Source organism: Cariama cristata, unplaced genomic scaffold, assembly GCF_000690535.1.
Source record: "Cariama cristata isolate BGI_N322 unplaced genomic scaffold, ASM69053v1 scaffold42085, whole genome shotgun sequence".
Taxonomy (NCBI): Eukaryota; Metazoa; Chordata; class Aves; order Cariamiformes; family Cariamidae; genus Cariama; species Cariama cristata.
Window position 1 is genome coordinate 1,004 of NW_009620038.1, and position 14,925 is coordinate 15,928.

At 35.6% G+C, this 14,925-nt stretch overlaps 1 protein-coding gene across 1 annotated transcript in view; it reads left to right on the plus strand.

Moving 5' to 3' along the window:
* RBL2 (retinoblastoma-like 2) overlaps positions 1 to 14,925 on the plus strand; it is a 21,130-nt gene that overhangs the window by 984 nt on the left and 5,221 nt on the right. Inside the window, exons 2-13 of the mRNA XM_009701457.1 lie at positions 1,865 to 1,929; positions 6,076 to 6,204; positions 7,119 to 7,279; positions 7,385 to 7,449; positions 8,185 to 8,371; positions 10,339 to 10,505; positions 11,163 to 11,272; positions 12,153 to 12,256; positions 12,612 to 12,749; positions 13,263 to 13,427; positions 13,989 to 14,100; positions 14,694 to 14,925. The exon at positions 14,694 to 14,925 is cut by the window's right edge and continues 65 nt beyond it. Coding sequence (XP_009699759.1) covers positions 1,865 to 1,929; positions 6,076 to 6,204; positions 7,119 to 7,279; positions 7,385 to 7,449; positions 8,185 to 8,371; positions 10,339 to 10,505; positions 11,163 to 11,272; positions 12,153 to 12,256; positions 12,612 to 12,749; positions 13,263 to 13,427; positions 13,989 to 14,100; positions 14,694 to 14,925 — 1,635 coding nt within the window. The remainder of the gene's footprint in view (positions 1 to 1,864; positions 1,930 to 6,075; positions 6,205 to 7,118; positions 7,280 to 7,384; positions 7,450 to 8,184; positions 8,372 to 10,338; positions 10,506 to 11,162; positions 11,273 to 12,152; positions 12,257 to 12,611; positions 12,750 to 13,262; positions 13,428 to 13,988; positions 14,101 to 14,693) is intronic.

Consider the following 14,925-nt stretch of genomic DNA (forward strand, 5'->3'; position numbering starts at 1 on the left):
TTCTTCTTCTTGATGTCCTTGTGAGCATCACTTAGTGGCATTTGTTACCAAATGTATTTGAATCTATAATAAGAGACAGGATTGCGCCTAAATGATTTTGTTGGAGAATGCAAAAGGTGAGTAAAGTGGGTTTGGACTGTAGATGGAATAGAGTTAGGTATTGAGATGAATATTTGCACATAATGTTGAAATTTAAGTATACTGCATATATAAATCTACAATTAGAAGAGTAAACCCTGTTAGTTGGTTAGCTTGGATGGTAAGGTGTGAAGTAATTTTGAAAATTAAGTTGGAAGGTGATGCTTACTAATTTTTATGTGAAATGTAAGTAAATTTTGACATTTAAAAACCATTATTTACATAAACTGGTGGAGTAACTAAATAAGAAAATAAAAGATTAAGGCTGAAAAAACTGCTGGAGAAATGGAAAAGAATATGGCCTCACGGTCAATTAATTTGACCTGAACAAAAAAATTTCTGACTTAAATACATAATACTGATTGAAATAAATAATACTAAGTACAGTCTTACAGAGCAAGCAATGCTTCTGGAAACAGAGAAAACCTGATAGTGTCTATTTACTTTGTGCAAATACTGCTTGGTTTTGAGGCTCACATACCTATTTTACAATCTAAATTAGACAACTACACTTTAAAAAAATCTAGAAGGAATGTGATAATATTGGACAAAACATATCTCTGTGCCATCGTCTTTGCTGCTCCAATGTTCTTCTGTCCTGGGGATGAACTGCAATATATGAAATAGCACTTACAGTGATATGTTATATGGAAACAAGGAATGATGCTGTGGAGTTATAAAAATTGGTGCTAGGGGAGGCTTTTTTGTTTGGTTTTTGGTTTTGTTGTGGGTTGGTTTGTTTGTTTTTTCCTAATCCACACAGTAAATACTTGAGCGGGGCGGGGGGGATAAAAAAATTTGGATGAATTGATTACTTTCTCAAGATTTTTATGTTACCAAGAACACAAACCGAATTTACTAGCCGGAAATCTGGAAGTAGGAAGGAGATTTAGGATGTATGGTATACATGGCAGTAACAAGAAATAACAAATCCTCATTAGCTGCAAAACTTTTCATTTAGGAAGGGGCCTCATGAATGACTTATATTTTATTTGAAAGAATTTTAAACAAAGATCAGCAGAGGAACTTGATTCTGATAAGCATTTAATATGTTTCAAAATTCTATATGGTATATAAAATCCTATACAGAATGCTTTAGATTAGTGCATAGATGACACTCTTGTGAATACACTGTTCTAAAAGTGTTCCCTGTACTGACTGTATTAATATCAACACACTGTGTAATGTCTTCTTCCAGGAACACATGTATGTGCTTATATTGTTCAGAATGCTTATGAGGAAGGATTTTCAACTCTGACTCTCAAACTGTTTCAGTTGGCTATATGTACCATTTGTTGTTTGAAAAAGCAGAAATAACATTTTCTGTAGAATTTTAATTCAGATATTTACCTGTTCTTTGGAACTAAGACCACAATTTTGCCTTAAAAGAAAACATTTAGGCCAGCTTTGTTTAACATTAAATTTACAGGGATTTTCTGCTCGAGTCTTGGCCTATTTTTAGTGGAATCTGCTGTGCTGGTCTGCTGTAGTGACGTTTGACTCATTACATGCAGGCTGAGACTGGGGTTCTACTTGTGTCTGCACTAAAACAGGGTGAGCTTTCTTTGTTACCTTTAGTCAGGATTTTTGGGAAGTGTTTAAGACTTTGGCCGTACTATAGTAAAGCTTAATTTTCTTTTAGAATGATTGAATGTTGTATGATGTTTTATCAGTCTCAATTCATTGAACTTATTGGATGTCTTCTTGCTGTATTTTTCCCCAAAAGACGACAACCATGTACTGTGGCTGAAGTTTTCCAGTTTTGTTGGGTGCTGTTTGTTCATGCAAAAGGTAAGATATTTGAAAGGGATTAAATACAGCAAACCCGGTTTTGTTAGTTGTTATCTTATATCAATCCTTAAACAATAAATAGGTGCATTTGGAGAAGGGGCCTTCTCAGAACAGCCTGAAAGGATGTGTTCTGTCTTCATTTCCCCAGCTGTATGTTTTACCACACTTCTAAGATGAGCTATACGTACAAATAATTTGGTAGCTTTTATGTGGAATATTTTTACAAAGTTTTCAGTATTGTGGAGATTTATGCTGTAATTGCAAGGGAAAAAAGGGAAAAAATTTTAGTGAATTCATATTTAGATGTTGTTGTAATTAACATAAGGTGTATATGTGTGTTTATTAGGAACAAGGGATATTTAAATTCCTCCTAAGTTTCCAGCAACACTGAAAATATTTCCTTAATTTTTTTCTACGACCTAGGAAAAATTTATCACAAAATTTTAGGTGGGAATACTTCCACACTAGTATTACCGATAGCATTCTAATTCTTTTGATAGCCTTTTTGCCCCCCTACCTCTTTAAAAAATGAGCACACAGCAACTGTATCAAATAACCATAGGCATTACTAAATAGGTCTGCATATGCCTGTCTTGCAAGGGTGATTTTCTCTTGCATTTTGGACATAGCAGTGTAAATATAAATGGCCGACTGTCTTGAAGACTCAGATCCTTTGGAACATGTAAGAGGATCCTCTGTTAATATGCTTCTGTAGAAATAATGCAATGGACAGACAATATATTATAATGTATATATAACCTTTATTGTAAGAGCAACCTTAAAGCTACTAAGAATAGTAGAGGATTTCAGCAGTTTTTCTGGATAATGACTGATGGGAGAAAAAACCACAAGAAGTAGCAGGATTAAATCCTTATTTTAGGTTTAAGCTGTTCAGTCATATCACGTATAGTCTAAAGTCTTTCCTCATCAAACCTGCATCCTAAAGAGTTTCTGCGTACCTAGGGCTTTATTCAAGTGCTGCTTGGATGAGCGTTCACTGGGAATTCTGTATAAGTAAGGTAGTGTTTTGAGGAAAGTAAAGACAAGATTTATATTCCTCACTGAAAGAAGGAATAGCGTCTTTGTAGATTCAGGTCCATTGATAATTTCCAGAGACTTTTAATGTTTTTTCATAAGATAACTAGTTTACTTTCTACAAGGAAAGGGATTTTGGTTTCGAGGTGTGTGGTGGGGTGGGTTTTTTTCCAATTTAAAAGTGAATCAGTGTTAAGATTCCTGCAGTGTACTGTGATTTCCCTAATTGGCTGCTTTTGAGGATAGGACAGACTGTCACAATATTGAATTATCTGGCACTAATTTTGTTCAATATAGATTAACCTTTCTTTCTACACTGTACCACATTGCAGAGGGTTGCCAGCATCTCCCTTTTGGAAAAGTTACTGGCAATATTGCTGGACCCTCACCATCACATCTTTGTACGAAGGTCGAGAAGGGTGTGATATTGCATGAGTGCTCTACTGAACGTTCTATCTTATGTAGAAGATGCCTGCTTCCAATAGCCTGCAAATTCTACTTTATTGGGGAAGAAGAATCTTTCCTAAACAAGTATCTTGCTTGCAACCCTGAAACACAGTATGATTTTCATATTTTTTAATTTATTTTTTTTTTAGTCCAGAATAGCGCTCTCAAGTAGTATGAAATACCTATTCATTTTCCACTGAGTCCAGAGGAGAGTTTGTACTGTACTTTATTTCCAGTCCATCAGGACTGTACTTCTTTAGCACAGTTACGCAGCTGAGAGAGTAAGTAGGTCTGTCTGAAAAATCACAGATTCTTCTTTGCCCTTCTATAAAATCCCCACTTCTATGAGTAGATTAGACAGTTGGCAAGTTGCAAAGGGACTTTATGAGTCTTCCCTATTGCTAAATTATTGGTTAATGTGTTTGAGTAAGTACATCATCAATTAACTACATGTTAATTAGCAAGCATTTTCAGACATGCAAATTAACTTTGTAGAGAATATCATGTTGACAACATAGCCAATTAAATTGTACAAGAAAAAAGGAAAATTTACAGTAATTATAAACTGTAATATTAGTAAGTGACTAGTAAATTTATTAAAGTGTAGCAGCACAAAAATGGAAACTAAATGTTGACCATTGAAGGCATTAAGTATTCATGTTAAGTTTTGTTCACTGTGTTTTGAGGGTTGGCAGTAATCCTTATCGTGGCAACCGCACATCAATGGCAAGTTCAGGCTTGTCTCTGATATTTCTGCAAGCGTGAAGATCATTTCGTTCAGTTTCAGAAATGCAGAAAGTACAGGTCTTGTTGGTACCTTTGGTATACACTGCAAAGTAAGGTAGCGACTTTGTTTAGCAGTACTGCAATTCTTGCACGCTATTTATAAGGATTTGTCTTTAAACTCTCTATCTTGACTTTTTTTTCTTTCTTTAAAATGGACATGAAAAAAATATATCTGTGCTGCACTGAGATAACTAATTTTTTTTTATTATTTCGTATTAGGTTGTGAAAGCGAGTAGTAAGATATTGTTTGAAATGTCATTGATAAATTATTTGTATGAAACTACTGGTGCTGTAAAATTAGATTTATTTTTGACTGTGCTGACAGTAATGATTGCCATGCTAGATTTCATGGTTATGAAAGTGAACCTATGTTACAAGAGTTACTTCTTTAAAATTTTTATTGATTAATGTTTTGCTGTTGTATTTAGGACTTTCATTGCTTTGCTGTGAACCTTTACTGATTTGGAAATAACTGATAAATGTGTACAGTTAATTCAAATTTCATGTAGACTTCATTATTTTAAATAGTTCCTATTATCTACATTGAAATTATTTTTCTTTTAACAAACTGGTACGTTTCTGGTAGAAAAGTAATAGCATAATTTAGAAAAACTCTTGAATCGTATATACATTTTTATGTGTTCTAAGTGAGTTTATTATTACTCTGTGATACATTTCTTCAAGTATTTAAACCTGTTCTTCATAGTGGGCTCAGTTAGGTGGTTTGGAGCTTGCCTGAAAAAAAAAAAAAGAGCTATTAGTATCGAAAGACTGAGAAGATCATGCTGTGCATATAAATTCATGCAATTGTGATTTATGATATTAATTAATGGTATAGTTTATTTTACCAGACTGTTTTTAGTTATGGCCATTCCTCTAAAGGAATATTGTAAACCTGAATGAGTTCAGTAAAGAGTAATGAATCTGAATATAATCTTTGTGAAAGGTGATAAAAGAGTGAAGAGGTTATAAGGATTCTTTTCTGCAGGAAGGTGATAAATAAAAAAATACTTGAGGTACACAAAATAAAGCTACATTGTAAACCAGATAGGAGATACATATTTTAACTCCTTTGTAAAACACAAGACAAATAAAGTTAAATTTATTACTGTTTATAATGAGCATGCCTCCGACAAAACTTTTGTAAGGAAAACAGATTGGTAAAGAAAAGTAATCTCCTGACTTTCAGTTGAATATAGATTCATTCTGGAGAATGGGGGGGAACTGAAGGAGGGGGCAGCGCTTGCTTTTTCTAGAACATCTGAACACTTGAGTCTAGCCTAGCAAAACTTAAAAGTTCTTTATAACATTTTACAGCAATGCAAAATTGGCGAAAAGGAAAGTCTCGGTTGGAACCTGTTCTTCCCCCTTACGTACCTTTAGAACAAGATTCTGCTTCAGGCAGACAGAGTAAGAGTCTGGTGAAGAAGGATGCAACACTGCCATACCGTGAGGCTTGGGTTGCCAGAGTTAGGGTAACACATTTTTCTTCCTTGAGGCAGTCTGCATTATACAGTCCATGCTGCTTCAAGTTATTTATGCACTGATTAATCAGATTACTGTGAATGAGGGAGCCTGCAACATCACGTTTATCAACATTTTGGTAAGGTTTGTTTTCAAAACAGCACAATATATTTGAGTTCCTACACAACTGCTGCTGTTCCTGAAAACATATTTTACTATTATATTTGCTATATTTTATTAAGTATGTGTTTGTTTTACTACCTGCGTTTCTATCCAGGTATTTATAGTCACCAAAGTCTGTGTTTCCAAGACTCCATTATTGATTGTAATACAAATATCAACAGGTTTTTGGTTAAAAGAATTCTAAATCTATGCTAATTTTGATTAATATCTTATGTCTTTCTAATAATGAAGGTAATTTTCCTATGATTAGTGATGACTTGGTCAATTCCTACCATCTGTTGTTATGTGCTTTGGATCTCGTGTACGGAAATGCTCTCCAGTGTCCTAACCGTAAAGAACTTCTGAATCCCAATTTTAAAGGTATGCTGAAAAAAAACTATCTATCTTTATTCAAAGTCTGCAAGAACTTCTAAGGCTACTGAAATTAGTATGAATCTATGTGGAAGAGAATAAGATGAATAATATTGATTTGACATATGTGGGAATTAATATTTTTCTGTATCTGGCTACACAGATTTCTATTAATGTAGTATCTAATAACAGACTGCTGAATTTTGTCAATAATGTAGTAAGTCAAGAATTTAATTTACTGTGGAAATACCATTGAAGGAAGTTCCAAAGTAAAAGTTTCAGTTAATGACTTTTTAATGTCAGTGAAAGAATGGATAACAGCACAGTCATTATTGGCCACAGTCACACTGGAGAGTTCCCATGAGGCAGCAGTTTGGAAAGATCCAGTGATCAAATATGAGTGGCAACTTGATTGTTTTTCTCTCATTTCTGGATTGCTGCTGTTCTCTTTCTGAAGAGAATGGAAATCTAGGTTGACTTGATAACCACAAATGCAAATGAATGGTGAGAAGTTTCCGTTGAATTTCTGCTGTAATTCTTTCCAGATGAACACTTCATTTTCAGTGCTGTACAGTATTCGCATTTATTGTGTAGTGGTTCGGATGTGAACTGGGACCATTATCTCAAATTTATTTGAATAAATACTATAGTTCACAAGTGTTTGATAGATTTTCTATTAGAACTGATATTTTAAATTTTTATCACTCAATATCTAATTTTTTTAATTCTCTGACTCAAAATTGACATTTGACGACATTATCAAATGAGTGGGCATTATATAATTAATATTTCTTTCAAGGAAATGAATCAGTTTACCATTTTAATTTCACACTACCTAGACTACACAGCATAGAATTTAAGTTTAATAAAAAAAACAGGATATGGATTTGCAAAATTAAATAATATATTATTCTTAATTGTAGGTCTACCTGAAGACTTTCATAGTAAGGATTATAAAGTATCATCTGATCCTCCCTGCATCATTGAAAAACTTTGTTCAATACATTATGGATTAGTTTTAGAAGCAAAAGGCATAAAGGAACATTTTTGGAAGCCATATATTCGGAAACTTTTTGACAAAAAGGTTGGTCAAGAAATTTGTTACATAGGAAAAGTTCACCTTACTCATTATCTTCAAAATCTTTTTAAGAACCAAAATGTCCATCCTATTTTCTTAACTGTCTTACAGCTTTTAAAAGGCAAAGATGAAAATCTGATGGGATTTCTAGAGCCTGGGAACTTTGGAGATAGCTTGTGAGTCACTGCTTTCACGGTTTGGTTTGCATTAGTATCCCTCTGTAAGACAATTGCACTTGCATTATTATCTGTATCTTAACAGTAATACTAGCTAGTTGACTTGTGTATTTATTAATGTTTATACATTACATTGCATTTCAGTTCCTTTTCTTTGAGGTGGGATGTTCTGAGGCATATTTGACAGAGGAACGATTCTTCAGGATGGTGTTACTTGGTGTCTGCTTTTATTCTTATATTTCCTCTATGCTTTTTTTTCTCGTATATAAGTGTTAGTATGAAAAAGATGTGGGAACACATTGAATGAGTGGGAAGTGGGAGGGAAAAATTGGGTTTGGTGGTATTTTTTTGTTTATAAACCTAGAGATGGTTATGAGTAGGACTTATTTTGGTTTAAATGGTATGAAAATGGTAAGCGTAGTTCATGATGATGTGATGCTGCATAAGTTTTGAGGAGTTTCCAGCCAAATACAAGTCCTCAGTATTTTACTGTTTTCCTCTTGCAGCTATACTAAATGGCAAGCCATCAGATGTAACGGAAAAATAATGTCCTTGCCACTGTCAATGTTTAAGATACTGTAGATTTTAAAGGAGCTCCAATGCTGAAGTCAGGGTTAAAAGAAGCTCTGAAGTAGACTTCCAACAGGCCAGAACTGTGTTCATTCAGTAAGCAGGTGAACAAAGCACTGTCTAAATAAAGGGGAGTTTGTATCTGTCTTTTCCTTTCTGCTGTAGCAAAGCCATCAACAAGGCCTACGAGGAGTATGTTTTGTCAGTAGGAAATCTCGATGAGCGAATATTTCTTGGGGAGGATGCAGATGAAGAAATTGGAACTCTCACAAGGTGCCTAAATACAACTTCAGGAATGGAAACAGCTGAAAGAGTACAAGTGAAGCATAATTTGCAGCAGCACTTTGACAGGGTGAGTATGACATGGTCTCTGTTGCTGATTTTATATGGAGAATAAGTTGAGTTAGTCTATGGCTGATGTACAGAAGCAGTTACTAAAAATTAACACCTTTATTGTTTAAGGTGATTTGGGAGTGTACACAGCATAGCTGAGTTAGATTTTTTTTTTTGTAATTGATTAAATAGATTGTTTACTTTTGGGTTTTTTTGGACAGAATTTCTCCATGTGTTTGGGTTTTGTTTGATTAAATCCAGAATAGAGAATATTTAGGTAATTACCTAAAGAGCTTTCTTCTAGGTGAAAATTTTCAAGCACAACAGAACAGGCAGTTCCCCATGGTTGTTTGGCAGGTGCTGAATTGTCCTGCAACTGCTGGGGCCCTCTGGGACCTGTCTGTCCAACTTCCCTGACCCTCACATCTCTGTCTCATATGCAGAGTTTTTTGTTTAACATAGGCAAAGCTGCTCAGCGCTTTGCTCTACGCATTCTTTTTGTTTCCTTTTAACAGTTGTTCTTCAGGTGTTAATATTTCATCTGTTTATAGTTTTAGTTAAATCATGAGGGAATGGTTTCCACCTTGTTTCCCTAAAAGCATGATATATAGATATGTCTTTATATAGGACTAATAAAACAGCGTAGAATATGGTCTTTGAGAGGATAAAGAATACTACATGTTTCAGAACAATAAAGTGAAGACCTATAAAATTATGAGGGCCTTCGTGTGACTAGAGCAGCTTTTGAAAAACAAATGGCTCTGAATGCAGACATGTGTACCTGTGATTACAGAATATCAAAATGTTCCTGAAGATGGAAAAGATACCTTAAAGGAGGAAGGATACAAGACCGGCAAATAAAGGAGCATATAAGCTGCACTAGCACAATTAGATTACAGAGAGCAAAAGGGTAAAACAGTCTAGATCACTGAAATAGTTACGTGATCTTTTTTCAGACTGAGAGTTGGTTAATGGCTTTCAACATTCTGGAAAGATCAGAATAACCTCATCTGCAAAATCAGTGCAAATAGTTAATTCTTCACTCCTGGTCTATTTAAAGAAATAGTCAACTGCTAAGTTTGGCTGGCATAGTTCTGGGTGCATAACTCTTGGGGATTTCAGTGGTGATGAAACAGTGGGGCCTGTAAAACAGCAGCTTGCAGCTGCAAAGCTTGTGCCGTCGCGTGCTCCGGGGACTCCAAGGCAGGTCTGGGGGAAACCGTCTGTCCTGGTAGGGTGTGGATATAGGAATTAAACACACTTAGGAGCCGGGGCAGGGGGCGGGGTGGGGTGGAGGAGTATTGGGAGCTAGACTTCATGGTGAAAAGACTGCAAAATGAAATGTCTTTGTTAAACTAAAGAAAACATCTCTCGGTTAAGTAATTGTGTGGTTAAATTAGAAGATGCATTTGTTTTGCTGTACACTAATTGAAGGAGCATCCTTGATCTAAAATTATTTTGATGTGATGGCTTGATCTGATGCAAATGAATTAACGTGCTGATTGTTAGATTCAGGAGGATTTCTCATGTTAAGAGTTAAACCTGCTGAAAGGAAACCTTGGCTCTCTACCGTTTTCCTATAAGCTACAGCTGCCTTTGGTACGCAAGGGATAGGAGGGGACTGCTGGGCTGCTGGGGGGGGTTTGGTTTTGATGGGGTTTTTTTGGTTTGTTTTTTTTTTAGATTGGCCTAGCTGTTTCACATGTCACTCCCAGAATCTGCATTTCAGTGTGAGGCCACATCCTCTCTGTTTATGCATTTTTACAGTACTGTTTGATACAAACATCCAAGAGACACAGATAAATCTTTCCTTGCTGGCTATTATCTGAGCCATGAACTAGTCAGCACTGTTTGATTCCTAGCCATTTTTTCCAGGCGTATATCATAACACAGGGTAAGAATTTTAGACTGACACTTCTAGGTTATGACCTGAATCTTAAGTTGTATAATAGTGTACAGTCATATGCTTATTTTTTGTCTTTTTAGTCCAAGTCACTTAGGATTACAACCCCACTCACTGGCCGCAAGTATATTAAAGAGAGCAACCCGTATGTGACACCTGTCTCCATAGCAACATACAGTTTGAGCCGCCTTCATACGATGCTGGCAGGACTGAAAAATGCCCCCAGTGAAAATCTGGAGCAAATACTCAGGTAAGTTTGATGTTTAGCTAACCAAACACTTCTATTTTTAAATGGTTTTAATAACAAACGTTAATGCGATTTAAAATGTGAGTCAGTCTTGAAAGGGTCTGGAGTAAAATAGGACCCAGAGAGACATTTACCTTTCAAAAAACTTTGTTCTCTTTATTTAGACACATTTGTCCTTAAGAGACTGATGGCTGTAAGAACATACATTTAAAACCCAACAGTTCCAACCTTCCCTAACAGCAAACTGCTAATACAAAATTTTCAACATTTTTATTTCTACTTAGCCAGTCTTACTACCTAGCAAACCATTCCATACTGTGGGAGATGCAAAATAAAATTTATTCTCCATGTCGATAAACTGTTGCTTCAGGTACAATATATTTTAAAATAATTTTTATATCATGTGGAAAATGCTGTTTAAATACTGATCCCTATCATGAAAGGATGTGCATATTTGCTACAATGTATACAATAATAATAATCTGCTGTAGCCATTTTACAGTACATATACAGTTAGGCACATATGAGTGTGTTTGTATTGCTATGCAATATATTTACAGTTTCATGCTTTCATCATATTATAAAAATAGTTGCAGATTTTTTTTTTTTTTTTGTCCTAGCAGGAATAGTATGTTGAAAATGTTTAGTTTTTATTTTCAGAGCATGTTCCAGAGATCCTTCTCAATCTATTGCAAACAGAGTAAAAGAAATGTATGAAGTATACTGTCAGAGCATGCAGTCTGAAGGAGAATTCAGTAATTTTTCCAAAGGTGGGAGACCCTTTAATGCCTGTAACACACTGATCTCTTGTAATTAACTTACTGTTTTACTTACAGGTTATGCTTTAGCACAAGCGTCTCTTCTGTTACTTTTGTCTTTTCCTGTATTCTTAAGACATGGCAAATTTCAGCCCTGCATAGAAATTTATAATCAGCCTGAGGTTAAATCACTGGCATTTGATGATACTTTCAGTTCTACAGAAGAGAAATGAAAAGCACTGTTAAGGGTACCACTTTTTTCTGTCAAATAATAGCGATGGCATAGATTTCTGTGATAGTAATGAAAATTCTAACTGTAGCCTTTAAAAACCCTACAGCAATTTTGGCTTACGTACAAAAGGATGGATTAGTACTGATATTAAAACCCTGCCAGTATAAACACTAAGTATTATTTGTAAAGTTGTCATGATTTGTCAAGTGCGTGAAGATGGATTGAAAATAAGGAAGAGGCTCTTGACCTTCTTGTTTCTTAATAGGGCCTCACTTTGTCCATGTCAGCATAGTTGCTTCAGTGTTTTTTGTTGCACAGTGCAAGTTGGATCCATATAGGTATACTTTTCAATGTACTTCCTGAACTTGAAATATATATATTATATTATAGCAATGTTAAGGATTGTTCTTCTATATGGTGGGTTCATCAAAAGCTGGGTTCAGTAAAAAGTTATTCTGTTCTGCATTCACAAGTCAGTGCAGCATAGGAGAGGGAGTCCCAAGCGAACTTTAACTTAACCGGTTCAGTCCTGAAAGTATTGTAGCCACAGCCGCACACAAATCCACACAAGCTACTAAATTGTATCTGTATAGCTTAAGGTAAAGACTGTAATTATTTTATTGCATTTCACAATATTGTTTCTATTTAAAATTCCTGCAGATGTTTTTAGTAAGCATTTTCGTCGTGCTGAGGTGCTCTACTACAAGGTCTTGGAGTCAATCATTGAGCAAGAGAGGAAGAGACTGGGAGACACGGACTTATCTGTAAGGAAAACTAATCAAATTGTACCTCATTTTTAAAGTTGGACCTACAAAAAAGGAAAGCAGTTGTAGAGCAGAATAGACAGCTACCTAAAATGAGTGAATCTCTGAAAAGTGTCCCCTAAGTACACCTGAATGGAAGAAAAAGCATACAAGAAATCATTTGTGTTAGCAAACACAAAGATATAGGACATTTTTAATGAGTAAAGATGGCTCATTTTAGATTCTCTTCTGTCTCTTCCAAAATAACATCTCTTTACAAGGTTGATAATCTTGCTGTTGGGGCAGAATAGAAAGCATTTTATTGTTCTATAGTTAGACTGTACACTAAGCATTAAAATTTGCAACTCTCTTGCAGGCAATACTGGAGCAAGATGTGTTTCATAGATCCCTGCTGGCATGTTGCCTTGAGATAATTACCTTTACATGCAAGCCACCTGGAAACTTCCCATTCATCACAGAAATATTTGACATTCCAGTTTATCATTTTTATAAGGTAAAGTGTTTGATAGCTAGAAATGCTTATCGAGTCATGACTACTCTATTGACTTACTTATATTACTTAATCTCCATTCCTAGATGTTAACTTACACATTAGCCCTTCTTTCTCAGCTTTGCCCTTTTTGTATTTTCCTCCCTTTTTTTCTTCTTCCCTGCTCCCCAGCAGCTGGTATCTTCTGAATCAGAAAGTTGTCAGCAAACCAGATAATATTAGCAGTTAAGGTGTGTGTCATTCTGGGGGGTGTCTAATGGATTATCATTTTATCATGAGCTCTCGTTGCAGCTATTCTGCAGCAGTGCTTGACATGTTTGTTTGTTTAGAAAGATACAAGTATCTGCCTTCTGAGAAAACTGTGAGACAACGTATGATTGAGTCATAGTAATGCAGGCTTAATATTTCTAATAGCCTCTTCTTCCTTGAAAATCAGGAATTACAATTAGGTCTTTCTGTAAGAAGAAATATATGAAACAAGTAACATTATGCTGATCATAATTATCTGCCTTACAGGTAATTGAGGTTTTCATCAGAGCAGAGGATGGCCTTTGTCGGGAAGTAGTAAAGCACCTTAATCATATTGAAGAACAGATCCTGGAAAGCATGGCATGGAAACAGGAATCCATATTGTGGGACAGAATCAGAGAGAATGAAAACAAAGTTCCTAGCTGTGAGGAGGTGAGCACTTCTTTGTGTGTCTTATATAGTTTTCTTAATCTGACAGGATGGTAGAGAGTGGAGGTTAGACCCTGAAGGAGAAGTTTCACACGTCCAAATCTCAGTTTCACCCTACAAGCTCATCTGTGCAGAAAAAAAAACGAAATGTGGCGAGTGTGCTCTGGTCCGTTCATGAACATCGCTATAGAGACATCCAGCCGAGATGCTTTGCACCCAGTATTTGCATAGCATAGCAGAACAATGAACAAAATGGACAAGCAGGGAGGATTTGGACCAGTTGCTTGCTTACACTTGAAAAGATCACTAGACAAGAAGAAACATGGTAAAAAGTACAGACTTTAATTGTAGTCACAGAAGGCTTATTACAGTACTGTATCTTCTAGAGTCACACAATCACTACAGAGTTTTAGTGAGGCTTAGGATAAGTTTTTCAGTGTTGTTGGTTTTGTTTTTTTCCCATACAGTTTTGCTGTTCAAAATCTGTAGTGCAGAAGTTTTTACAAATTTGTTATATAGTCAATCTGTGATACAGACACTCTAATAAAAGTATAAATATTTTAGGTAATGCCACCTCAGTATTTTGAGAGATCTGCTGGGAACAGTGTTGTAGGTTCACCATTGACACCAAGACGAATAAATGAGGTTCGTGCTGAAACTGGAGGAGTAGGAAAAGGTGAGACTTTAAAGCATAACATACTTACACTTCATAGACCGTGACTTTAAATTTAAGCAGTGTACAGCAAGCAAGCTGCTTTAATGTCACTGTACAGTTAATTGCAAACACATTTGTAAATGGTATTTCTATTGCAACTCACAGAGTTAAGTCAGATGTCTGACGCATTCATTATTTCAGTGTGAACAAAAGACTGTTTTGATAATGTGTTTTCAGGAGGTTATATATAGATAAACAGCATATATTTATGTATATATATGTATATGTTAAGTCATATTTATACATACACACTACTTACGTTCTAATCTGTAGCACTTTTGAACAGTTTGCTTTACTTTTATACCAGAATAGAAATGCCACTATGTATAATACATTATTTTAGAAAAATATTAAACACAGCATTACTTGAGATTAAGTCATCTCTAAAAGCAATCTATAAGCCCCAAACAGAGTTTTTTTTACATGTTTCCTGAAGAGCGCTGCATGACAGATTTTGGTTCTCGTTAGATTTCTGTCATGTACTTGTATAATCAGGGATTGTACAAGAACAGAAGTGAAGTACATACATATGTGTGTGGTTTTTTAATCCACAGGCCTTTCATCCTCTCCAACTACCCTGTACGACAGATACAGTTCTCCTACAGCCAATCCTACAAGGAGAAGACTGTTTGTTGATAACGATAATGCCTCTGACAGTGGAACTCCAGTAAGAGTTTCCCAACAGCCGGTGGTAAATACGGTGCCTGTGCAGAACATGAACCCCGAAGCAATGTCAGTAACTCCAGTGCCCGGCCAGACGCTGGTTACAGTGGCAACTGCCACCGT